The sequence below is a fragment of the Epinephelus lanceolatus genome, chromosome 4 (genome assembly GCF_041903045.1).
Source record: "Epinephelus lanceolatus isolate andai-2023 chromosome 4, ASM4190304v1, whole genome shotgun sequence".
NCBI classification, from domain to species: domain Eukaryota; kingdom Metazoa; phylum Chordata; class Actinopteri; order Perciformes; family Serranidae; genus Epinephelus; species Epinephelus lanceolatus.
This window is the reverse complement of record NC_135737.1, coordinates 30719598-30744906: the sequence shown is the minus strand read 5'-3', so window position 1 is coordinate 30744906 and position 25309 is coordinate 30719598. Positions and strand designations below refer to the sequence as shown.

General features: G+C 41.9%; 1 protein-coding gene and 1 long non-coding RNA gene across 2 annotated transcripts in view; one reads left to right on the top strand and one right to left on the bottom strand.

The window, feature by feature from the left end:
• LOC144462748 (uncharacterized) overlaps positions 1-25309 on the top strand; it is a 143641-nt gene that overhangs the window by 23981 nt on the left and 94351 nt on the right. The window lies entirely within an intron of this gene.
• Positions 1239-4363, bottom strand: LOC117259943 (uncharacterized). The gene is made up of 2 exons (XM_033631758.2): positions 4212-4363; positions 1239-3584 (listed from the first exon to the last, which is right to left on the bottom strand). Exons 1-2 carry the CDS (start codon positions 4242-4244, stop codon positions 2346-2348), a joined length of 1272 nt encoding a protein of 423 aa, XP_033487649.2. The 5' UTR covers positions 4245-4363; the 3' UTR covers positions 1239-2345.

The window sequence follows — 25309 nt, the reverse complement described above, 5'->3', positions numbered from 1 at the left end:
AGTCATAACTGAATTTCAGTAATTCAGTTATTCTGTTAAAGTATATAAGCAAGTTGAACTATGTCATTACTTATTTGACAGTTAATATCATTGACATTGGGCGAGACGTGGGGTACACCCTGGACAGGTTGCCAGGGCTGACACATAGAGACAGACAACCATTCACGCTCATATTCACACCTACGGGCAATTTAGAGTCACCAGTTAACCTGCATGTCTTTGGACTGTGGGAGGAAGCTGGAGTACCTGGAGAAAACCCACGCTGACACGGGGAGAACATGCAAACTCTGCACAGAAGGGCTCCCCCACCCTGGGTTTGCTCTAGGAACCCTTTTGCTGTGAGGCGACAATGCTAACCACTGCAACACTGTGCTGCCGTTAATATCACTAATCATCCGCTCATAACGGCACTGTTAACATTTTGGATTCCACAACAATACTGTTTTTTTGTGTTATGTATCTATACATGTGTTAGGTGGTTCATTGTTCTTCAAATGAACTCATTGTCCTTTTTCTTAAAAAGACAAATATGCAGCTTTGATTTGAAGGAGTTCACTGAGGAACAAAATATTTACTGGAAATGAACCTTCTCAAATTAAGGGAGGTAACCACAGAACCCATATTCATTCAGATATCTTGAGGTCAGAGGTCAAGACACCTGACAGTTTTTCTGTCACCAACATTTAGCCTGACTTTGGAGCATTATTTAGCCCCTTATTCAGAAAGCTATGCTGCCATGGTTGGCGCCAATATATGTCTTAGGTTGTCTAGTTTCATAAAATACTACTACCTTTGCACTTGCTTAAAATATGAGCTTTCTTTTAAGGGCAGTAATGTCTGCCCCTGTCTATATGTCACAGAGGGTGGGGGGCAGGAAATGTGTAAGGGGGATCATGGCTCCCCCTGGCCCCACCTTGGGGGCACCACAGGAGAGGGTGAAAATGATTCCCTTGCTTGCAACCATTTACTGTTTACAACATAGGGCCAATATTATTGACTATATCGACATATCAGTTAAATTTTATGTTAGAATTAATGACATCCCACATTCGAGGTAAAGAATACCTCAAACTGTACCCTGATTATTACCCTTAAATTTCCCTAAAATCTCTAATAGATACAATGGGTGAGTATTTGTGCATGTGAGAATGCAAGTTATAATTCATGTGTAATCAGTAAGTTATGTAAGTGGCCTGTATCTTTCTAAGAATAACACAAAGAAGTCAAAGACAACAGCATACATTCATTTCTTTATTCAGCAATTTATTTTGTCCCTTTTCAGGCAATTAAAAATATAAGATTCTCTTTTGTACTGCTTTTTCTCACATTGGTATTTCACAGACGTTAAAATATTTCTCCATAAATAAAGTACAAAATACATTTTTTTTCTTTAAACACAAATAAATATCATAATAAATATATTAGTTTAAGTTAAACGACACAAGGCAACCAATAACCAAAAGGAATACTGTGGTGTTAAAGTCCCTGAACCAGGCTGTCAAACAAACGGGACAATAAAAAGATGGGGTGCAGTTTTCACACGAGCAGAGATAACAGACGGTTTTACATAATTAAATATGCGTCGGCGTACAGATACTCACATCTGAACTGACATACATTTTTACATTATCACACTTTGATCTTTCAGCATTCTGCAACTTACACATGCTTGCACCCCAGGTCTCAGGAAAATAACGGTTACACATGTACACCCACACGCACAAGTACAGGCACACACATACACACTTACACACACACAGAGCAGAGTGAAGTATGAAGCTTTGGTTGAATGCTACTGGGAGACTTGAGAGTTTCTCCCATTTGGATTAGCTGTAAAGTGCATATCACAGATAAAATGGCATCAATGACACATGTCAGGTCTCACTGATTAAGGCTACTGAATCAAACATACTGTTTGTGGCACCGAGAGTAAATAGCCTATAAGGCAGGGATAATCTTTAAGGCGCAGGAATTCATGATTATCACTAAAGATAAGCCATTTTGATCACTATAGATTTATGTTAAGTACAAACCAGACTATTTACTGGTACTATCAAGACCTGCAGGGTTAATTTTTATGGAAGACCACATACAAAGTCTAATAGGCTACACAATGTTTTTAAGTATAAAAATAGAGTCTGATAACATTTGGGTACTAAAATCATCTCAGTATGTGTAGATTTTCCAAGATGAGTTCCACTTTACAAACATAAATTAAGAACATTAAGTGTTATTGTGTCAAAAGTTGACTTGTCCTGATCAGTTCTGGTTCTGAAGAAAGTCCAGATAAACAAACGCAGTTAACAAAGTGTCAGTTCTCTTCTGCTCCTTCCCTTTGAATCCGTTTAGTCGGACAGAGACAGGCGTTCAAACACAGTGAGCCTCTTGGTGGTCGAGTCGAATGTTGGAGACTCGGTTCCACTGGAACCTCCGCTGCTGCTGCTGTAGCTGTCCTCCAGGGAGTCCTCGGAAGAAAAACGCTGGAGCACAGCAGGCTTCGTGAATCCTCCATGGCCTCCAGGACCAGGAAACAGCATGCTGTCGTCTTGGTGGTGCCCGTCCTCCATGCTGGCAAAGACTCTGCTGTTGTTGCTGTTAAAGTTATTTCCATGGCCACACACACAGCGTGAGGCTTTTGGCTCCAGGATGAGAGGAATGTTGTGGATGTCTCCGGTGCTGGCGCGGGTCTGAAGGTTGCCAAACTGGAATGCTGCTGACTCCCGCTGTAGGGAGTCCCCAAACACTGGGGAGAGGAGATCAGCGGGAGGTGGGGAAACGGACGGAGCACGGCTAAACCCCAGGTTGGGATCGTTGAAGGAGGAAGAGAATGATGGAGGAGGGGGTGAGCTGCGTGAGGAGCCTAGGAACCCAGCAAAGCTGACACTTTGGCGCAGCTGGTGGCGTGGATTCTGACCACCGGGGGTTGGTTGCTGCTGATTCTGGAATTTGGCAGGTGGTAACGGAGCTCCGCTGACTTTGTCCTCATGGATGAAGTGGCAGCGTGAGCCGTAGGGGCAGTAGCCAAAGTTGTAGAAGGTTCTGCAGGGCTCAGTCTTGTATTTAGGGTGGCGGAACAGTCCACGCAGCTCTGCCTCTCCATGGGCAAACTGGCACTTACTGCCATATTTGCAGCTGCCAGTCTCTTGGAAGCCACGGCACAGCTCCGTCTTGTAACGATTAGGAGCCACCACTGGTGGAACCTGGGCTGGGAGGGTGGATGAGGGAGGAAAGCCAGGCGGTGGAGCCACAGTAGTAGCAGGGGGGAAAGCATCCAGGTTCTTCAGCTGTCCGAAGGAGGAGAGCAGGCTGATGCTGGACTCGGTCAGGCTCATGGAGCGGTCGGGCCTGAAGGGAGGCTGTTTTGGTTTGGAGACAGGGGCCTGGCTCCAGATATTGGATGACCAGAAAGGGCTGCCATTGTCGTTAATGTTAACATGCTCAGTGCTCAAGCTGTGGCTCGAGGAGGCAGGAGGGGAGGGGGGGGAGAAGAAGGAGGTTGACCGGTTCAGCCGACTCTGCCCTGGGCCTTTCAGTTGAGACTGTTTCGTGAGCAAAGCTTCATCCAGGGCCAGGTTCATGAAGTTCTGTTACAGAGAGTTGACAAAGTTACTATACAGACTTTGATGTATGTTATATATTCATCATCCATTTCCTCTTTAGACCTACTTTCTACAACAAATCTGTTTCAAGTTAGTCTTTTAATCAGCAAAGTACAAGTTATTCTGGAGCAGTGTCATATTTACAATCTTTTATTTCTTAAAGACAGAAATGAGACACAAACGCCAAAACAAAGTCATTAAGAAGGCAATTATAAACAAACAAAAACACCCCAACTGTTCAGTACTAAACCTTTATCTTCCATTTACATGCAGTCACAAAATACAAATTAAATGCAAATAGTTGCAGTTTTTGACTCTTTTCTGTTTCTCATGAATATTCCGCGCAGTGGCAGATTGGAAGTGAAGAAACAAACAACCCAGCGCTGACTGTCTCCCTTATCTCATTATCTCTTTAAACTGGAGAAATCCTCTGTGACTAAACTCGTTTCAGAAGGAATTCACCGTCAAATCACTGATTCACAGAGGAATAAAACCAGCAGGATTAAACAAATAAGCAAACACTTTGTGGAGAGGAGTTACAGAGCTGACCCACTCCAACTTCATGAAGCCTTTTTTTTTTTTCCAAAACAAAATTCCAAAACTTTGACTCACCTTTGCGAAGATGTCGTCAAGCATTTCGGACATGCTGTATCCCTTTGGCCAAAAAAGAAGAAGATTCAGCTCTGATCCAGGGTTGACTGTTGGTTACCTGTGTCCAGCTTTAAGTCAAGTTAGATCTGTGCTCTGTTTGCTGGGCTTATATCTGCCTAGAGACTCCTCCCTCAGGCTTTGGGTGGGGTTTCCACTTGGTATGTTCCCGGATGACCCTCCCTCCGCCTCAAGTTTCATGGTGAGCTCAGAGAAGGGAGGGGAGTAAAACAACAACAAAAAAAGAGAGAGAGAGAGAGAGAAAAAAACTGTGTATTTTTAGCTAGCTGTGTGAAATGCTTCAGTTTCGTAGGCATGTGAAAGCAAAGTGGCTTATTGACATAGCTCTCAAACATGCCCTCCATGTTGGCCTGTAGCTCACACTTGTTGTGTTTATTCCTATTCTGTACATGTTCATTCAGAGGTTCCTGCAGACTGATAAATCATCCCAGCTCTGAAAGTCTTCAGGCTCTGAAGATGCCAGATGTGAAGTGGTAAACAAGTGTGTTCAGACCTGTACACTGATCATTTTCATATTTTCATCCCACGTCGGCATGCAAAACAAGCACATACACACAGGCATACATTTACAGCACATACATCACTGTGACTAATGGTGGATTTTCAGGAAGTGTAATAAATCATCTTGTCCCTAATCGTATAAAGTTTCTGAGCGTTTTCACCCACAGAGAGGAGAGAATATATCACTGAACCTTATTATTTCCCAGAATAAGTGCGGCTATATTTCCCCTCATTTCCTTCGGTTTCTGTTGTGATTACAACAGGACTCCAGTATTCCACCAAAGCACTGAAAGAGTCAACAGCACAGCCAGTAGCAGTATTGATTAGCAAAAGGCAGAAACTTTTGGGCTGTAAACAAGATAGAAGCGGGCAAAAATAAACTGAACACTGGACTCGTATTTGCGATTTGTACATCAGAAATGACATTTTTATTTTGTGCTATGCTCAACACTGTTCTTTTAAGCACTCTATAGTATCATTTTAATATTTAGATTTTTATCTAAGCAAACCAAGCACATTTTTTGAGCTGTTTTTATGGAAGATTCACGCCCTCGTCGCACTCTTAACTTCATGGCCCACAGTGGAAATTCTTCTTCATCTTGTCAAATAAACTTCACAAACAAAACTGAGGATGTTTTTACCAGAAGATTACTGTTAGTGGCTTTTTTTCTGGTTTCTATAGTGAGCGCTGCAGCAGTCTTTTTTGTTTTCCTTCTCATAGGAATTCAGAGGAGCGTGGCAGCTGTTTCCCCCCCACAAGAACGTATTACAGTAACAGTGTGTGTGTGTGTGTGAGCGTGTGTTATGTGATCCTGTGTTATTTTGTAGGGTACTACAACTGTACACACACTTGCTTCAGGTTATTTCCTTGACTCACACACTACAAGGGCTGTATTCACGCTGTGTCACCTGACTTTCAAGTCTAGAAATGTGTCACATGCTCTTGTCTTGTAGTTTAGAGATTGACTTAGAATAGCTTGTGTCGCTGACTGTGATCGAATCTGCATTGCTGTGTGTATTGATAATCTATTAATGAAATCACAAGACTGATATTATTGTCTTGATTTCTCGCAGCCAGATATGTGGGCGAGAGTAAAGCAGAGAAATTAAAAGACACAAGACTTCTGACCTGGTGAAACTCCAATAAATATTGACACGATCTGATGTCTGTCAGCGTATCTATCAGCTTCCGTTTCTTTCTATGCGACTGATGTGCTGATATCAGCTAATTGGGAGAGTACACATTTTCTGTGCTGCTGCTGCATGTGTCACCTCATAATGAGTCACATATATTCCTGGCAATGACGGTGCAAACGTCCTAATAGAATGTTGTGCAAGTGTAGAAAAGTCACTGCAATATTAATTGCTAAGGGGTTTTGTGTGGTGGCGGTAAACAAAAGGGTGCCACCAGAAAATCCACCAGACTCAGCCTGAGGGCAAAACACAAAATACACAAGGATTGTGCACACAAAAGAGCTCATGAGTCATATTAGATAATGATTTCAAGTTAAACAAAATGTTATATGTCTACATTGCGACGTTAAGGTCAACAACTCAAGACGATTCAAGATTGCTATATTGGTGAAACCATGACACCAGAGGGACTTCATTGCAAATGTTTAGCTGACAGAAGTTTTAAAAGTATTCAGATACCGGGGTGTATGGTATGTGACAGTATTTGTGTGCTGTGCCACCACCTGCTTTGATATGATTTTGATAGAAGGATAAACATCTGCATTTTTTTTCGATGGTATTGAAAATCAAATTGTCAGGTTTTCTAAATACCCTGGTATATTTTAATACCGTAATACCACCCAAGTCTAGCAACAATACCACAATAAGTAGTCCTTCACTTTGAAATAATAATAATAATAATCATAATAATAAATAAATATTAGGAGTAACATATTCTGAAAGATATGATATGTATATCAAATGACTCCTCTGGACAAAATGGAAGTACACACGTGAAAAATGAGAACATTAAATTTAAGTGAAGCACCTAATTAAATATTGCCGACACACTCAGTAACTTCCCAATTTAAGAAACCGTGAGGTGTGACACAACTGTAGTTTCACTACAGTTTACCACTAGATCTCGTCTATGTTGTTCCTGCTCTGTTCTCACTGTGTTTTACTTCCCCCACATGTCAGTATATGCATCAGATTCTCAGTTTAATGGTTTTTAAAGTTACTGTGATATAATGTAGCATTTGGTCTTTAAATGGCACCGTAGGGATGCTTGATTGTGGCGATTTCCTTAATAGAAACCAAGAAGCTTCCGGAAAGAATTACACCCACCATCATCACAATTCACAGCCCTTTAACGCAGACAGATGGACAGACTGACAAGCCGACTGAGGCCAAGCAGGCCTCTCATGTTCAGCTATTAATAACCGCAGCTTCATATAAATAACCTGCCTAACTATAAATCCAACAGCATTACATACTTTGGAAAGTATATTATGAGGCTGTGTGAAGGGTGTGGAAAAATTCTTCCCATCTTTCTAATTGTTCCTGTACTTTTTCAGATGTTTTTTTTCCTCACAAGAATGCCAGTAAATTGGGGACGCGCGTGTTTGTAGTGTGTGTTTCTGTATTGGTGTGTGTGTTTGTGTGTTGTGGTTACCTCGCTCTGCTTGTTTCTGTTCTGTCTCTTGCCTCAGCTGCATGGAAAGTCACTCCAGCAGGGAGGGGCACTCACACACTCACATGCTCGCACAAACACAAGCTTAAAGGAGCATTCCTGCTGACGATGGCCTCTAGGTTGTTGTTTTTTTTTTTTCTTCCCTTGGTGACTAAGTGAGCAAGTGCTCAATGCCAGGTTTTCCACTGGGGTTTTTCTTAAGTGACATGCCAGCGTACATGCAGCCCCTAACATGTTAGGACTTGATCGCGCAGCGCTGCGTCAGACATGTTGCAGAACAGAGTGTAAAGTATGAGTGGATTGTGGGAAAATGTGTAATATGAGAAATGGGGGCAGGTTGGAAAACTGTGACTAATCCATAAAAACCAAACAAATTAAAAAAAAAGTAAAAAAACGCACGAGTTGGAACCTGCGTAATGGTTAACAAGCTCAGGTGTTAAAAATCTTAAACATATATTTTTTCAATATGAATTTTAAGTATTTTGTCATGTAAATATTTTAGGGACAGTATCGAACCCTTAAGAGCAAGCACACACTATGCTTAATTTCATCACATGAACCTTAATATGACAATCTTGTGGTTCCATTACATAAAACTGACACACTTGTTTTGCTATGACACCCTCTGAAAATATGACATGGATGCTTCCTTCATTGTCTGCAGTATGACACCTTACAGGAAGAACACTTTTATTATCTAAGAAACGATGAAAGTCCTTGTTCTGCTGTAAACTAGCATAAAGGAATTTTCTACTCTTATCTTAACAGTAACTGTAAAACCATAAACAACAAAGAATAGGAGAAGCCTCAGACAGAACAGGTACATAGAATATACCCATTGTCCCTTTATTGTGCTTGCATGGTGTCATGGTGAGTGTGTAACATTACTAAGCTGTGTACACAGATGGATCATTAACTAGCATAGGCCTGCTGACCCTTATCTACTGTGTAGAATCTGCTTTTACATGTAACTCTATCAGGAGACTAAATCAGTGGTTGAAACATATAGAAAGGCAGTACTTCTTCTCCTTTGCCCGGTAAGTGTTAAGTATAAAATTGCCTCACCAGTGCTTAAAGCAAATTGAAATTACAATCTCTTTTTGAGTAAATGTAGTTTAACAATAGTGTAAATTTTACAAGTAGACTGCAGTCCAAATCTCAATCAAGTAGAAGTGTAGAAATATAATCAGCAACTTGAACTTAAAGTAGCGATAGTAAAAGATTTTGTTATGCAGATGACTGGCCCCTTATTGTTACAGATGTTTTACAACGGTTGTAGATGTTTACTAGACCAAATAACGATGTTTGTTTACAAGGGTCCATGTCATTGGTTCGACAGCCCATTGGTTCGACATCCCATTAGTCCGACTGTCCGCGGTGCTGAACGGCTTGCAGTGGGCGTATGGTGCGCCGCGACCGGCTTGAGGCGGAGCAGGCTCACGGTTTATGTGTTTGTCACTTTCTTTTTCATTTTAACCCACACCATGATCTTTTCCTAACCCTAACCAAGTGGTTTTTGTGCCTAAACCTAACCAGACCTTAACCACAGGGCATCATGATGATTTCGGACTTCGGAACAATGAGTTTAATATGGTCGGAACAATGGGATGTCGAACCAATGGGCAGTTCCCGTTTACAATAGCTTCTGGGTAGATTACCCCCGTGTCACAAACATAAAATGAAATGGTGCTGAGCAAACCATGCCTCAACTGGTTAGTTTTTAGCCACCTAAAAAAAATCAGTTTTTGCGTAACACAATTTGTAGAATATTTTCACTGCTTTACCCTGATTTCGGGCAGCCATTTCCAACTAGGAGCTTAAGCTTTTATCTCAAGGCCACCAGACTCCATTGACAAAGGCAGTAATTTTACTTCGTACTGCAGCCTCTATCAGTTATAGTGTATAAGATAAAACGGTGAAAATATTGTCAGTAAAGCGTACACTTAAACTGATATTGATTTTTTTTAGATGGGTTTTTCCGGTGGCTAATATTTTTTGGTTTTGCTGCCGCCCCCATCTACAGCAGTAAATGATAAATGGACCTGCACTTATATAGCGCCTTTCTAGTCATCCGACCACTCAAAGCACTTTTTACACTACCAGTCACATTCACCCATTCACACACTGGTGGCTGAGGCTACCATAAATGGTGCCACCTGCTACCACATGCTGATGGAACAGCCATTGGGAGTTAAAGTATCCTTGAGCAAGATACTGAATCCCAGACCGGAGGAGCAGGGGATCGAAGTGGTGATCTTCCAATTAGTGGACAACCCGCTCTACTTTTTCCAGGGCTTCTGCGCCAGTAAATTTGGTTTCAAAGATGCTAGCAAAGCAGCACAGTATGTTAAATAAGAAAAGCAGGAAGGTCTGATAGGTCGAACCACTGTGTTTAACTAGACATCTTTAAACATTATAGTTACGGCTGAAAATGACAATTGAAATAGGCAGGTTTACCGATTTCACACATCTCTGCGATACAAAACAATTGCCAGTTGTGTAAAATGCAAATAGTAGTGTGACATCACAGTGATTTGGTGTGTAGCCTGATGAGATGTTTCGTATATAAAATCCTAACCAGTAAAGTCACCTGTAACTCTAGCTGGCAAATAAATGTAGTGGAATAGAAAGTACAATATTTCCCTCTATTGTAGCAGAGTCTGTAGTTACATGAAATGAAAATACTCAAGCAAAGTACAAGTTCCTCAAAATTGTATAGTACCTAACTAAGTGTGCTACATTCCACTACTGGTTCTGATGATATCACAAACGTTAGCACTAATCCGGCTGCTGTGTTTTCATAATATATGCATTTAGAATTCATCATATTATGCAATATAATGGATAAATAAAAGGCAGGTTGAACTGTGTTGTGGTGCTGCTATTCGAAACAACTCCTCCCATAGCTGAATAGTTGCCATTATAATTATACGACTTTTATAATACCGCTGAGGAGGAACTGTATTAACTGCACTGATATATTTTTATCCCTCAAGGATTCCTTTCTAAAGAGACAGCCAGTGCTATTCTGTGCCAGTAGGAGGGAAACAGAAGGGGACTTTTTCGAAGTGTGACTCACCATGGCTTTAAAGTGCCCAGTCATGATCATATGGCTCATGGTGACAGCCAGGTGAGATCAGCATTCAAAGCAGATTCCCAGACGGCTGCTGAGGTTTGTGTTAGCTGAAACAAAATTGATGCCGATCACAGTGATGATGGCGGTGAAGAGTGTAATAAAGATATAATGATCTGAAATCATTTTTTCCACCTTTTATTTATTATTTATTTTATTTTTTATTTGCTGGCTTCAGAATATATGACAGCATCATGCCCTCAATCTCTCCAGTCTTTTCTTTTTAGTTTCTATAGCCTTACTTTTTTTTTTTTTTTCATTTCCTTTCTCCCTCCTACCCAAAGCCCCCTGACAGATATGGTTTGACCAGCCTGCGCCTCTAATAGGTGATACTTTGCAAATATTTAACCCTGCCCTCCGCAGCATTGCTATGGTGACATGCCAAACATTGCACACATGAGCGGGCGCGGGTTCAATAGTTACTTAGCAACAGCTGAGGAGCAGGTTTGTGGAGCTAACACGACTGCCACAGAAATGCAACGAGACCGAGCTGCTCATGCCTCTGAATTTATCAGGTGATTCATCGGGAGTACAGATGGAGGGAAAAGAAGGGATGGGAGCACGAGGAGGGAGGAGAGAAAGTGAGTCAGTGGTTTAAGTTGGTGGGGAGGCCGTGTGTTGACATTATGGCCACGGGAAAGTACCTGCTTTTCCAAATACATTCAGCATATTTGGAGAGACAGGTACGCAGTGTCTCCATCTTTATCGTATATACAGTACAGGCCAAAAGTTTGGACACACCTTCTCATTCAATGCGTTTTCTTTATTTTCATGACTATTTACATTGTAGATTCTCACTGAAGGCATCAAAACTATGAATGAACACATGTGGAGTTATGTACTTAACAAAAAAAGGTGAAATAACTGAAAACATGTTTTATATTCTAGTTTCTTCAAAATAGCCACCCTTTGCTCTGATTACTGCTTTGCACACTCTTGGCATTCTCTCCATGAGCTTCAAGAGGTAGTCACCTGAAATGGTTTCCACTTCACAGGTGTGCCTTATCAGGGTTAATTAGTGGAATTTCTTGCTTTATCAATGGGGTTGGGACCATCAGTTGTGTTGTGCAGAAGTCAGGTTAATACACAGCTGACAGCCCTATTGGACAACTGTTAAAATTCATATTATGGCAAGAACCAATCAGCCAACTAAAGAAAAACGAGTGGCCATCATTACTTTAAGAAATGAAGGTCAGTCAGTCCGGAAAATTGCAAAAACTTTAAATGTGTCCCCAAGTGGAGTCGCAAAAACCATCAAGCGCTACAACGAAACTGGCACACATGAGGACCGACCCAGGAAAGGAAGACCAAGAGTCACCTCTGCTTCTGAGGATAAGTTCATCCGAGTCACCAGCCTCAGAAATCGCAAGTTAACAGCAGCTCAGATCAGAGACCAGATGAATGCCACACAGAGTTCTAGCAGCAGACCCATCTCTAGAACAACTGTTAAGAGGAGACTGCGCTAATCAGGCCTTCATGGTCAAATAGCTGCTAGGAAACCACTGCTAAGGAGAGGCAACAAGCAGAAGAGATTTGTTTGGGCCAAGAAACACAAGGAATGGACATTAGACCAGTGGAAATCTGTGCTTTGGTCTGATGAGTCCAAATTTGAGATCTTTGGTTCCAACCGCCGTGTCTTTGTGAGACGCAGAAAAGGTGAACGGATGGATTCCACATGCCTGGTTCCCACTGTGAAGCATGGAGGAGGAGGTGTGATGGTGTGGGGGTGTTTTGCTGGTGACACTGTTGGGGATTTATTCAAAATTGAAGGCACACTGAACCAGCATGGCTACCACAGCATCCTGCAGCGACATGCCATCCCATCCAGTTTGCGTTTAGTTGGACGATCATTTATTTTTCAACAGGACAATGACCCCAAACACACCTCCAGGCTGTGTAAGGGCTATTTGACCAAGAAGGAGAGTGATGGAGTGCTGCGGCAGATGACCTGGCCTCCACAGTCACCGGACCTGAACCCAATCGAGATGGTTTGGGGTGAGCTGGACCGCAGAGTGAAGGCAAAGGGGCCAACAAGTGCTAAACACCTCTGGGAACTCCTTCAAAACTGTTGGAAAACCATTTCAGGTGACTACCTCTTGAAGCTCATGGAGAGAATGCCAAGAGTGTGCAAAGCAGTAATCAGAGCAAAGGGTGGCTATTTTGAAGAAACTAGAATATAAAACATGTTTTCAGTTATTTCACCTTTTTTTGTTAAGTACATAACTCCACATGTGTTCATTGATAGTTTTGATGCCTTCAGTGAGAATCTACAATGTAAATAGTCATGAAAATAAAGAAAACGCATTGAATGAGAAGGTGTGTCCAAACTTTTGGCCTGTACTGTATGTCATGTTACAGATAAGGGCATTTCTGTGGAGCAGCATTTGAAAGGGGACTGGACTTTGGAAATCATGCACTGAGCACACACTGCACCACAATGCAGTCAATGTGCAAACACATATGTTACTATGAGGGTCATTTGACTGAACAGAATTAGTCCTCAATCAAAGGAGCATCCTGTAAAGACAGGATTTGTCGCTGAAGTCACAGAGTAAACAACCTGTGGAGGTGCTGCAGCTTCACTACAAACTGATTTAAGACAAAACCTATATACTATTAAAGCCACACACTCGTCTCTCTGTGGCAGTGAGCTATAGCAGGCTGGCGGAGACTCTGTGAAACCCCCACATGTTGTAACAATTCTCAGTGTTTACATAAGTCAATACGCAGAGTAAATCACGAGCGCCATTACCAGTAATCTGGTGGGTCAAAATAGATGATGACTACTCAGAATTTTTTTTTTGTGTATGTGTCAGCAATTAGAGGCTACAAAGAAAACGCGATACAGTCATTTGACAATGCTCGCCTGGTATTTTCCTTTCTCGAGCTTCATACTGACCCTTATTTCCTCAAATCAAACATTAGGCGAAACCAATTTCCTGGTATCTTCTCTCCTACTTTGCACGTTTTACGAGTTTCTGTTTTGTTCTTCTCTTATTGTGTTTCCTCAGGGTTGACTCCTATTAATTATATAATTGTGATGTTATTTTGAAAATCAGTTGCAATATAAGGAACATGAAACCAGCAGTGGCATGATTAATAGAGTAACACTGAGTGTGATAAGAAAAGCAGCATGTGATTCTTATTTTTGTCTCAGGTTGTGTTTGTTTTCTCCCAGCTTCCAGACGGTTCTGGTAGTTTTACCTCGTTTCACTGAGAGAACCCAGTCAGGTAGTCAGCCAGGGCTGTTACGACCTCCATATGAATAACACATCACAGATGGATTTTTAAAAATGACAAAAGCAAAAGCATGAACTCCAGCTCACCTTCTGTCAGAGGTCACTTTTAGTTTTGGTTTAGATTTTTCCACACTGAGAACATCCGCTCTGAGGATGTCAGAGTGAACCGAGGGGGTTAAAGATGTTCACGGCACAAAGTTGTAGCCTGTGACAAACACCAGCGTGACACTGGACTGGTTAGACTTGTTCCTGCGGGGTTTCGTCTACAGGCGGGAACAGGCGTGATGCAGCTAAACACTCAAAAGTAATCATAAAACAACAGTGACCAGAGTGCAAGACAAACACACACATACACCCACACACTGTCCACAAAGTCGGGGCTGAACGTGTACAGATAAACCTCTGACCAAAAGCCAATTTGGGTGTGAAATGTTATATTTTTTAATGAAATTCAATTTGAAGAAAGCATTCGACAGTGTTGTAATTCCTTTGCTTGAACAACTACATTGTACAGAATGTACAAATGCATTGTGACTGTATCAGAGTATTAAATGTTTATGCATGCAGTGTGTATTTTGTTTGCAAAGCTCATCAGTAATGAGGAAATATCCATCCTGCTTCCTCTATCATTACAGAAGTGTGGTGTGGTTTTGGAGGAATTTCTGCTGTGGGCCAAACGCTGTCAAAAGACAGATGTTCACATAGAAATAGCAATAATTCAAATGATGCGCTGAGTTTTCACCGTGACAGCTGTAACGGCAATTTAGAGGATAATGTCACAATTAATGCTTGTGTTTTCCAGCGAGTTGTTTTTTCGCCTCAGGGGAGTCAGAAGTGGTGGAGTCTTGTAGCAGAGTGAAATCTGGACTGGTGTGTGCATTTGTGTGTGTGTGTGTGTGTGTGTGTGTGTGTGTGTGTGAGAGTGTGTGTGTGTTTCTATTCCGAAAGGGTGTTTTCTCCACCAAGTTATACATTTCTCATCCACATCCCAAACAAATTTCTCAGTGTGAAGTTTTTCCTCCCTCAGGAACAAACAGGCACATTGAGAAAAAAAAAAATCTCACATCAGCTTTATGCCACAATCCTTCACACTCACTGCAAAGGACTCTGGCACAAAACAAATGATTTGATCTTCTGATCTGAAGACAAATACATCCAGACATTTCACCTTGTGGTCAGTCATAAAGCTGCTGCAGGAAGTAAACGAAAATCAGTCTTAGTTCGGCTTTACAGGTCCGGTCTTGTGGATGCAGCAGACATGTGGCAATAAGTCCTGGCTTTAGTTGCTTACTTTATCTGTCAAGTCAGAGAGAGAGAGCAAAACAGAAAGTTAGAAAGACAAAAAAAAGGAGATGAGATTCAACTTCTTGTGCAAGAGAACATTAACTGTCTCATGTTGCAAGATGCAACTAGTTTTGCAACAACTGTCACACTGCAAGTCGTAATTGAAGCAGTAAAAATGGTGTTTTTCTGTGTCTGCACAACATGTACTATATTGTGTGCTGTTACTGTGAGCTCTGTGATTAAATTGTAGTAAAACATTTGTTTAGGGAGAAATGCTCCTTACAAAGAAGGTGCATACGTGTATGTCCTCCTGAGACCCTGTGTCCTCATATGAGGACATCACATTTTAGGTACTTCATTCTGCTTAACTTCAGCCCTTTTTAGATAGCAATTGTGCAAATTTGCAGGAAAGCCCAATCAGTCTTTTTTCAGCATTGGCAGTATAAAAACAAAATCAGGGAGTGCAGCAAAATGCCACCTGCCTACTTTTGTTTATATAGAACGCGCCTTTTTCGGGGCAATGGGGGGCCTGAGCAAGTAACAAAACGTGTAGCTCAGCGCGGCTGGTCGGTCGTTCGGCGATTCTCTTGTAAGTTGGCCCGTCCTTCATCGTCCCCGTCATCTGACGGTTGATGGCCTCTTCATTTCCGAGGGCAAGGAGGGCGCGCGATTCCTTGTCTCCCCAGTTGCTCATCTCTACAGTGTCTGTCAGGTTTGCATTTCCCTCTTGCTACTAGCTGCTCGCTAATTCCTCCTATCAGCTGTTTCCTGTTTATCCACCGCCAGTGGCTCGCACATGCGGCGTCATCAACAGCTCCTCCCACAAGTCTTCAACAGCCCCTCCCGTTGCGAAGTCCACCTCAGTCTGTTTAAACTAAAAGGGTTCCGCCAATATGTCTACACTACGAGGTGGAAAATTGGGCACCTCGGATCAACTCGCCAATCCGGCTCTGTGTGTCTAAACACTCGCCGCTTGCCAGCAAAACGGCCCAACATTCGCCGAACATCTGGCAGTGTAAAAGGGGCTTTAGACCTGTTGTCCTCATTCGTGGACACTTTTTTGTGCCTTGTAGTGGTAGTAAGGCCACAATACACTAATCCATGTAAAAACAAGAGGGCAGCCGTCTCTGCCAAATCAGTCTGCAGCTGATCTCGACACAAAAGTGGACAAGGTAGAAAACGTGATCACATTTAATTGTTGAAACTTGTTTATTTATGATTAATAAAGTTTGCAGTTAGATACGCCAACAAATTTGAACACATTTTAGCAACAGTAACAAGTTAAGATGCTGTTAATTGGAAAGTATGTGTTTGAAGATATTGCGACTTTATTGTCATGTCATCCTTTGAGGACATTGGGATGTAGTCTTGTTTATGGACGGGTTCCGAAACCAGGTACTAAATTAGCCCCAGGGCGAAATTATCAAAGACCATAGCTCTGATGTGACGTCTGTATGTAGACTAACTTAGTTTGACACTTAAAATTGGGCAGATACTTTTAACCTTAGCTGCTGGCTGAGACAAACAGCTCCTCCTCTCTCTACCAGCACTAATGTTGCCTGCACACAATGAATCACATCAGCAGAGAGGAAGCAGGACAGTGGACAGAGGGCAGAAGGAACCGAAAGAACTGATAAGAGTACTGAATTGATAAGGAGTATCAATAAAAGTAGTAGTATCGATATCTTAATGATACCCATCCCTAGTCTTGTTTGAGGAAATTGGGACTTTTTCATCTCATTTGAGGACACTGGGACTTTATTATTATTGACAATGTTTAGATTTTTACTATCTTTTTTACTAATCTAGAAAGATTTTGAGTCTGGCCCTAAAACGGCAAAAACGTCCTTCCTGGAAGCGAAGGCTTCTAGGGCAGTCTTCTGTTCCTCTCTCAAGGACAAAGATAAGTGTAGTTGGCTTAGCGTTTCTTCCAAAGCTAAACTGAATGGACGCGTCCTTCGGCAGCTGCCATTTTGGCTGTTTACTTTTCGACTCTCACAGCGCAGCGCTGTCGTCATCATGTTACGCCCGCCCAGAGCCCGCCTCTGTCAGATAGACTGATCTGATTGGTCCGATAGGCGATTCAGTGGGCTCTGCTCGTTGGGGCCAGATTCCAGTGCAATGCAAATTCGAATTTGCTAGGGGTGGGGCATCTGGATTTCCACGTTACCTAGTAGATCCTACTGATCCCAAAGAGCTAGGAGAAATTGGAAATGCATACCAAACAGAGGTTCAGGTCTCAGGAGGATATGTCTTCCAAATTTGCTTGTGCTTTGAGGTCTGTTCCTGATTTTTAAAAGGAGTTGCTTCTCAATCATGAGGATACTACAGAGTTAATCGAGCTGTTTCCATCTCTGCTGCATACGTTCATAAAACATAGTAATAAAAGCCATCATCGAGCCTGAGTATGTTTCAAATACTGAGCTCTCCTTTAAAACCTCAGGATGTTGGTATAGTTAACGCTTTATCAGCAAGCTGGTGACCCACCCCTGTGTGTGTATTTGACTGACATGTGTGTGCCGCAGGTTTAGTTCAAGGTCACCACAGTGTGTTAGAAGATATCTGCGTCCGTTGCTACATTATGACTCACTAAGTGGGGAGGTGTTTTCCTGCTGCGCTGGCCCCCGTGGCAAATTGCACCACAAATAAAGCAGGCCGGCTGCGTGGCGTTCGTCCAGGTTTCATCCTGTGTCCAGTGAGCACCACGTAAAGCTACAAGAACTCAGCAGATGTTTTTGGGGGTTTATTTTTGGGACTATTTAATCACGGTGTTCTTTTGCCAAAGCTGGAAGGACACGGCCAGGTTTCAGTGCTGAGAAAGAGAGAGGCAGAGAAAATCGTATCCACCGGGGACAGAGAGAGGAAAAAAATGTAGAGAAAGAGGCCACTGACACTGAGAGTTTCACATATAGTGTAATAACAACGATACGGATTGCAGTCCAATAAAAAGTCACACATTAAACTTTGCTCGAGGCCGTGTTGACAGAGTAAGCAGAACTGACTTTATGAAGAGCTACGAGGAACTAAAGTACCAGGAAGAAGCATTGATTGCGGCTGAATGGAAAATTGCTTTCTCTCTCACATTGCCTCTGTCCAGCGACAGAAGAGGGTAGTAGATGCGGCTGGACACTGTCTTTGTCTGTGCGGTGCCAGGAAAGACATTCTCCCAGTAACAGGAAATCATTGACCTTGTGTCTATTGGGAGAGATTTCAAAACCCCAACCTTGCATCCTTCTTATCTCAAAATCTTCAGCATTGAGCAATAATGTTATAGACCAGAGTAGAATGGACACAGCTGTGCATGTTGACGCCTAACGTTCCTTTTACTCTTTTACTTTCTCTATTCTTCAACTATTTACTCCAGCATGTGTGTCACCTTCCGCTGAGACTCTTTTACAATTTCTCTGAAGTTCTACTATTTCTCAAAACTCTCTTCTCCCCCTCCTCCATTTCCTTTCCCACTTTTCCAGAGCGGCAGCGCTCTTCCTTCTCACACGGAAACAGGGCCAGGTTGAAGAGAGGCAGAAGAATGAGGGGGGAGGGATAGACGGGAAGCCACAGTCGGAAAATGAAACAAATGAAACAAAATGTTCTGAACTGCAGACTGAAGCAATTGCCAGAAAATGAGCGCGGGCTCGGGGGCAAAACTGCCCCTACACTTTATAAACTGCCTTTAAATTTGATGATAGGTGAAAAACATCCCTTAAAAACCAAGAGAATATTAAAATTATACATCAGTAGTGTCATGATAGTCACATTATGGAGGGAGCTTGTTAAGTTTTAGAAACCTATTTTTATGGAATTGCCTCATAAATGCTTAAATTTGATATTCTATGCAGCATAAAAAGCCCCATGGGATTAAGATTTTTGTTGCCTGTGAGATGAAGGAGACAAAGAGAGCTGGGGAAAAAGAGCTGAGTATTTTTAAATGCTTTCTGACAACTTCGAGTAAAACTTTAGTTTCAAAAAAATCCAGAAACATGAGTTTATTCAAATCATTTTGCCCCCCTCCTTTATATATACAATTAGCTTCAATTAGAAATTCATCATTGAAAACCATCTACAGCAATTATCATCCGTATTTTAATGATCTTTACTTAAAAAAAATGCATTTATTGGTAATTATTATTGATGAATTTAGCAGAAGAGATGGAGACATGAGTCCAAAACCAATAAAATAGATGAATAAATAAAAAAATCCACAGAAATACCTGTCTTTCCTTCCCATCCAAGAGACGAGTCGACTCAAGCGCTCATAAAATTGCTCTTTAAGTGCTGCCAGGAGAATATATGACTGTCATAAAAAAAAAATGTTTTTCTGCTGTGTGTTTCTTCTTTATTTTTACATACTGAATTTCCTCATCTTTTCTCTTTTTTTCAGCCCTTACTGTGATCAGTTATTGTTGGTTTGATCAAAACGTAATGGCAAAAAAAAAAGCCTCACTGAATCCAACCTGATGAATGATCAGTAACCGGGTGTTCCACTTTACTGGTTTCAGGGTATATGACCTTCATTCATCATCCTTTAACCCTGTCAGAAGAGGACGCTTGCTGCTGCGGGGTTGAGGAAAAATATGGCCCTTGTTTTAGGTTTGCCCTGTTGCTCTGGTTTTAGAGTGGTGAACTTTAAGATAGCACAGATACAGTGTTACAGATGGCTTGAGGTTGAAGACTCACGACTTTCAGAGCTCATTTAAAAGGTACACTAAAAAAAAAGCTGAGTTAAGGTGGACTTTCCTAGGGTTGTGTTCCTCTCCACGCACTTTAAAAGTGTAGCAGGACTCTTAATATTTCACCCAGCAGCAGACTAAGCATGATACAGGGAACCAGGACACAACAAATTGTTTGTTTTCCTAGGTTTCAGTGGTGACACAGAGGCTATAATAAATGTAACCTACATACCTAGAGTAAGGTTATGTAAGCAAAATGATTCAGTGCGACCTCAGGATTCCGGTTGTATTGTTTTATTAGCAGCGGTATGAATATTTGGAGTCCAGCTATCATCACACTCTACGTCATCCTGCAGTCTGCCCCTTTGATGTCCTGCCATTATCTTCTCTTATCCCCTCCACCCCCCCACCCCTGCTCGCTTGTCTGCACGCCAGACTCGGCTGATAACACCACTGTAACCCTTATACCCTCATATTGGCCTTACCTTTATATCTGTATGCCATGGAAGTATTCTACCCTGCACTTCCTCTCAAACTCTGACTGTTTCTTTAAAAGGAAAAGTATGTTCCTGGCTGCTCTGCAGGAACAACACACACACACACACACACACACACATACACGCACACACACGCACACAAAATGAGGGAGAGATCAGAATGAGGGAGTTTCACAGATGTGTCTTGGCAACAATTGTAATCATACGCACAAACTGACACAGAGAGTTTGCATTTTTGTCCATTCGGGGCCCCTCTGTGTTTCTATTTCAGAGCTCACACATGCTGCACAGCTGTTGTTCACCCATTTTGATTTTCTTTTTGTCATTTTCTTCTTTTTTTCCTTCTCTCTAAACTGTGTTGACTGAGCTCAGTCTTGCAGTCTTGATAGTTAACAGGTAACAGTACTGTGGCTTAGTTTTAAACTCATCTGTCATCTATGATAAATTTTAAAGTTTCTAAGCCCCGAAAGTCTTTGTCGAAGATATTAAGGGTGAATAACTTGGTTGGTTTATATATTTTTATTATCATTATTCCAATTCATTTTACTGATTCCTGATTTCTACTGAGTCATTCCACAGTCAGTACAGTACAATCAGTACAAAACAAAACCAAGCATATCATTCCCCACCTTCAACCAGCCCACTGAGTCAGCTCAGTAATCAGAGTACAAATTTAGTGCCAAAGATGGTTTATATTTTTATATGAGTGAAAATCCACTTGAGTTTATGGAGAGAGAATGGACTTGACTGTAGCCCCTTTTACACTGCCAGACTTTTGGCAAATGTTGGGCCGATTTGCCGGAAAGCTACGAGCGTTTAGACACACAGAGCCAGATTGGCGAGTTGATCTGAGGTGCCCGATTTTCCGCCTCGTACGGTAGTAATATTGGCAGAACCTTTTTGGTTTAAACAGACCGAGGCGCCCTTCCGCCACGGGAGGGGCTGTTGATGACTTGTGGGAGGAGCTGTTGATGTCCCACTGGTGGTGGATAAACAGGAAACAGCTGATAGCAGGAATTAGCGAGCAGCTACTAGCAAGAGGGAAACGCAAATCTGACAGACCCTGTAAAGATGAGCAACTGGGGAGACAAGGAATTGCGTGCCCTCCTTGTCCTCACAAACGAAGAGGCCATTAACCGTCAGATGACGGGCGCGGTGAAGAATGGGCCGACTTAGGAGAGAATCGCTGAAGGACTGACCAGCCAAAAATATGAAGCAAAAATGTTAGACTCAGTGGCTGTCATTTATGAAACAATTGTACCATGGAAACAGGGGTATGGTCATTTACATGCAAAGCTCGACATTTATCAATGTGGACATGAGTGGATGCCACGATCGAATCTCACATCATGTCTCAGGTTGTGTATACGAGATTGAGTCAGCGTGGGCTTGCGGTGCAGCATAGTAAATCTGGCTGAGTTGGAGATTTTTTATCAGACCATATTCTGACTTTCATTTAAGTTTTTGCAGCTCCATATTAATCATTTAAAAAAGTGTTGCCACCACATGAACACTCTCTGTCACAGCTGGCAGCTGCCTGGCTCCATGGGACTGGTTTCAGGCTCTAATTTATTTAAAAATTTTCTTTGAACGCTGACAGACCAAAGCATGTTTAGATTAATAATCATTCAAAAAATTATTATACTAAATTTTTAGTGGCATCTGCGTCTCCTCTGCAATCTGTTATACCCAAAATGGAAGCAGACTCAGTGTGCATGGCCACACGCTCCTCAGTTACAAGCCTGTATATGAATAGACTACTATAACAATATCAGTGTTATGATATATGGGCTAATATTATTAATATATGTAGAATATAGATATGTAAATATTCCAACCTCAAATTTGACTGTCCACTGCAACACTGTTCCGCAGCAGTCATTTCTTTACATGCTGCTTTTTTGGGCTTCCTTTGATGCCACTGTTCAGCCTGCTTAATAAAACCACTTGGTTAAATTGGCTCACTTTAATACACATTTACACTTTTACATATTTGTATTATGACAAAATAAAATGTGATTCAGAGGTCTAAATAAATAACTCACTAACATTGAGCTACGTTGAAAAGAGAATACGGAGAGACACTGAACCTCCTCTGTCCAGTCCTTCAGCTTTCTTCCTCTCTCTCACATACACTTTGTATTTCCCACTACACTACTATTGACACACACACACACACACACACACACAGACTCAGAGCTGTAACTCACACACAATCTCTCCCACACACAGATAGTGGCTACTCATGCCTCACATTTGAAAGGCTCTCTTGTAAAGTGTGTGAAACAGTAGGAAGGTGTAAAGATGTAATGGGAAAGGGTGTATGTGTGTATGTGTGTGCGTGTCTCCTCACATAGATGGTAAAAACACAAGATCATGTTCATATGTCACATTCCATATCCTCTTTGCAAAACAAAATGGAGGAAAACACACATTTAGGAGTCATCACTGTGCATCAACGTCGACTACATTTCTATAAACTCAAATTTACATCAAACACAGTCCACTTACAGAAAAGATATCGCACACAGGATAATATATCAGCAGCCGTTGCTTTAATACATGGAAATGCCTGCAAATAATGAGTAAATATAGCCCACAGATAAATGAAGTAATGTCTTGTGGTATTTATTTGGCTTCACAGGGCTTAAATGTGGCTCACTAACACTAACAATTGTTGCAGGCTAGCCGAACAGTAATTATAAAACCCATTATTGTTCTTTAGAGCCCAACATATTGTCCATGCTGGTGTTATTCAAGTGGCGCCTTCTTATGAAAACAATACCAGTCATTAACTGTCAGCGCTGAGCTAATGCTAGTTTGTTTTTTTAGCGCCAGTATCAGGAAGGATGAAACTGTCGGGCAGAAGGTTTTTGTAAGCCGTCATCAAAATATATGATTCAAAGCAAACGGACTTTCTCCATGTCTTTGTCATTGAATGCACTAGTTATTTCAATCAATAGACAGTTTGCATATTGCAAAAACAAAAAATGTTAATCAGGTTTGTCAGGCCACACCTCTCAGGTGACAGTGACAATGACAGTGAAGTTTAACATCATTGTTTCAACATTACAAATGTACGAGCTGCTGTGTCATCTTATCACTGCTGTTTGGTCCTGTGGAAAGTTACAGATTTCTCACATCCAGTGTTTCTAATGTGCACACTGTAAATACAAACGCTGAGGCATCAGCTTTTTCCTTCTGAAGAGCTTCACTGTTTATGACAAGTGCTGACTTCTATGTCTGGTCTTGTGGCTTAGTTATGGAGCTCTCATAACTGTGCAAGCAAAATGCATTAGTTGAGGAAAGATGGGTAAAATGCAGCCCAGCAACGACCCGGCCCAGCAATCATGTTTTTATTAATAACCCTGGGACCTTCCTGCTCTGTGGGCTGTCTTCAGTCTTTCATCAAGGCCTTAAAAGTGCCAACACCTTCTTTGTGATGCTAACTGGGTCAAAATGCTGGGACTTCAACACCTACACACATGCCGTCATTTACACAAAAAGCTGCTAATCTCTCTCACTCACACAGACGCAGGGTAATACAAAAGACAACCTGCAATTCATCATTTTTACAGTGACAGGAAAAGAGCTAAGGTACTGCTGATCACTGAAGTGTTGAAAGATAGTTACCCAGGGCGGTCGACGAATGAACTACACACAGAGTTCAAACAAATTAGTAGAATATGATAAGTTGTTGGCTGAAGAAATTATGGGTGGTACAGAAAACGGCAGAGAGTGAAGCATCACCTGACAAATAAAACCAACCTGCTACATTACATGATGCACAAATGTGTTAACGTGTGTGTGTGAGCGCGCGCGTGTTTGTGTGAGTGTGAGAGAAGCCTGGGGACATGTTCTAGGGTGTGGCGTGGCATTGCTTAAGTTTGAGAAAGGCGAGGTCTCATGACATAAGCAGGTGAAACCTGTTCTCAGTTTGTGGCAGGAAATGATCCTGGCACTGGTGTGTGTGTGTATGCGTGTTTGTGTATGTGGGTACAGTGAGAAAATAATCCTTTTATCTCCATGGTGGCTTGTGTGTTATAACAATGAAGCAAACCATGATTATATGCTGCGTTTAGATGTATACAAAACTTAAAAAAGACATGATTCCTGACTCAGTGTGAACTTCAGCTCTTGATAAGCTGGCTCTTGTTGTGAACAGACAGCAACAGGGTGGACTGAGTGTTTTGACTGGCAGTCAAAGTCGTGGTTGGGCAGTCCGCATTATATAATGGACTGAGTCATTGACTTGTTTATATGGCACACAACACACACACACACACAGGCCTGTGCTGTGTGAGTGAGTGAGTGAAGAGGTCTAGACTAAAAGAGGTAGAGAGATGAACACACACACACACACACACACACACACACACACACACACAAGTTTGGTGAGTCAGTGAGGAATGTGTGCTATGCTGGTTTCAGAGCTGAGTGCACAGTGTGAGGACAGCAGCTGGGACCCTTCATGCCGGTGCTTGACAGGCTTAAAGGAATGCTCTATTTCACAGAACTGTCAGTGTCAGGCCAAACTTGAACTTATCTGATTTTGCGGAGTCAAAAGATCATTCAAATGCACCAGGTACAGGTGTGGCTGTGCAGATAAGTGCTTATGAGGAACTACTTCCTTATTGATGAGTGTCATTGTTCTGTTTGTTTTACTGTTGAGGAACAGCCATTTGTCAGCTTACAGAAATTGATTTCGGCACTCCAACAATATTTAGTATCAAATGCACAGCAGCAGTGGAGCTATTCAGAGTAAAAGTACCAATACATCAGTGTAAAAACACTATGTTATAAGTAAAAATTCTTCATTCAAAATCCTACAAAAGTAAAAGTACAGATTACACATGCCGTGTTTTTAGCACCCTCAAATTCAGTGTTTTGTGTGTTTTTGCAATGTAGACACGTAGCAGGCATGCTCAAATGGCAGAGCGATGCCATAGCAGTGCGCCTTTTTTCAGGGCATGACAGCTGCACCCTGAGATAGGTTCAACTTTTGGAACGCAGGAGCACGCACCGCATGTCAAGTGACGAGGAACAACCAATCACAGCTGACCGTTATCT

Bases quoted from the DNA above. Each gene is read 5' to 3' on its own strand.
- LOC117259943 (XM_033631758.2), bottom strand. From the start codon at position 4,244: ATGTCCGAAATGCTTGACGACATCTTCGCAAAG. The intron at 3,585-4,211 runs GTGAGTCAAAGT...TCTCTGTAACAG, and splicing joins TTGACGACATCTTCGCAAAG to AACTTCATGAACCTGGCCCT.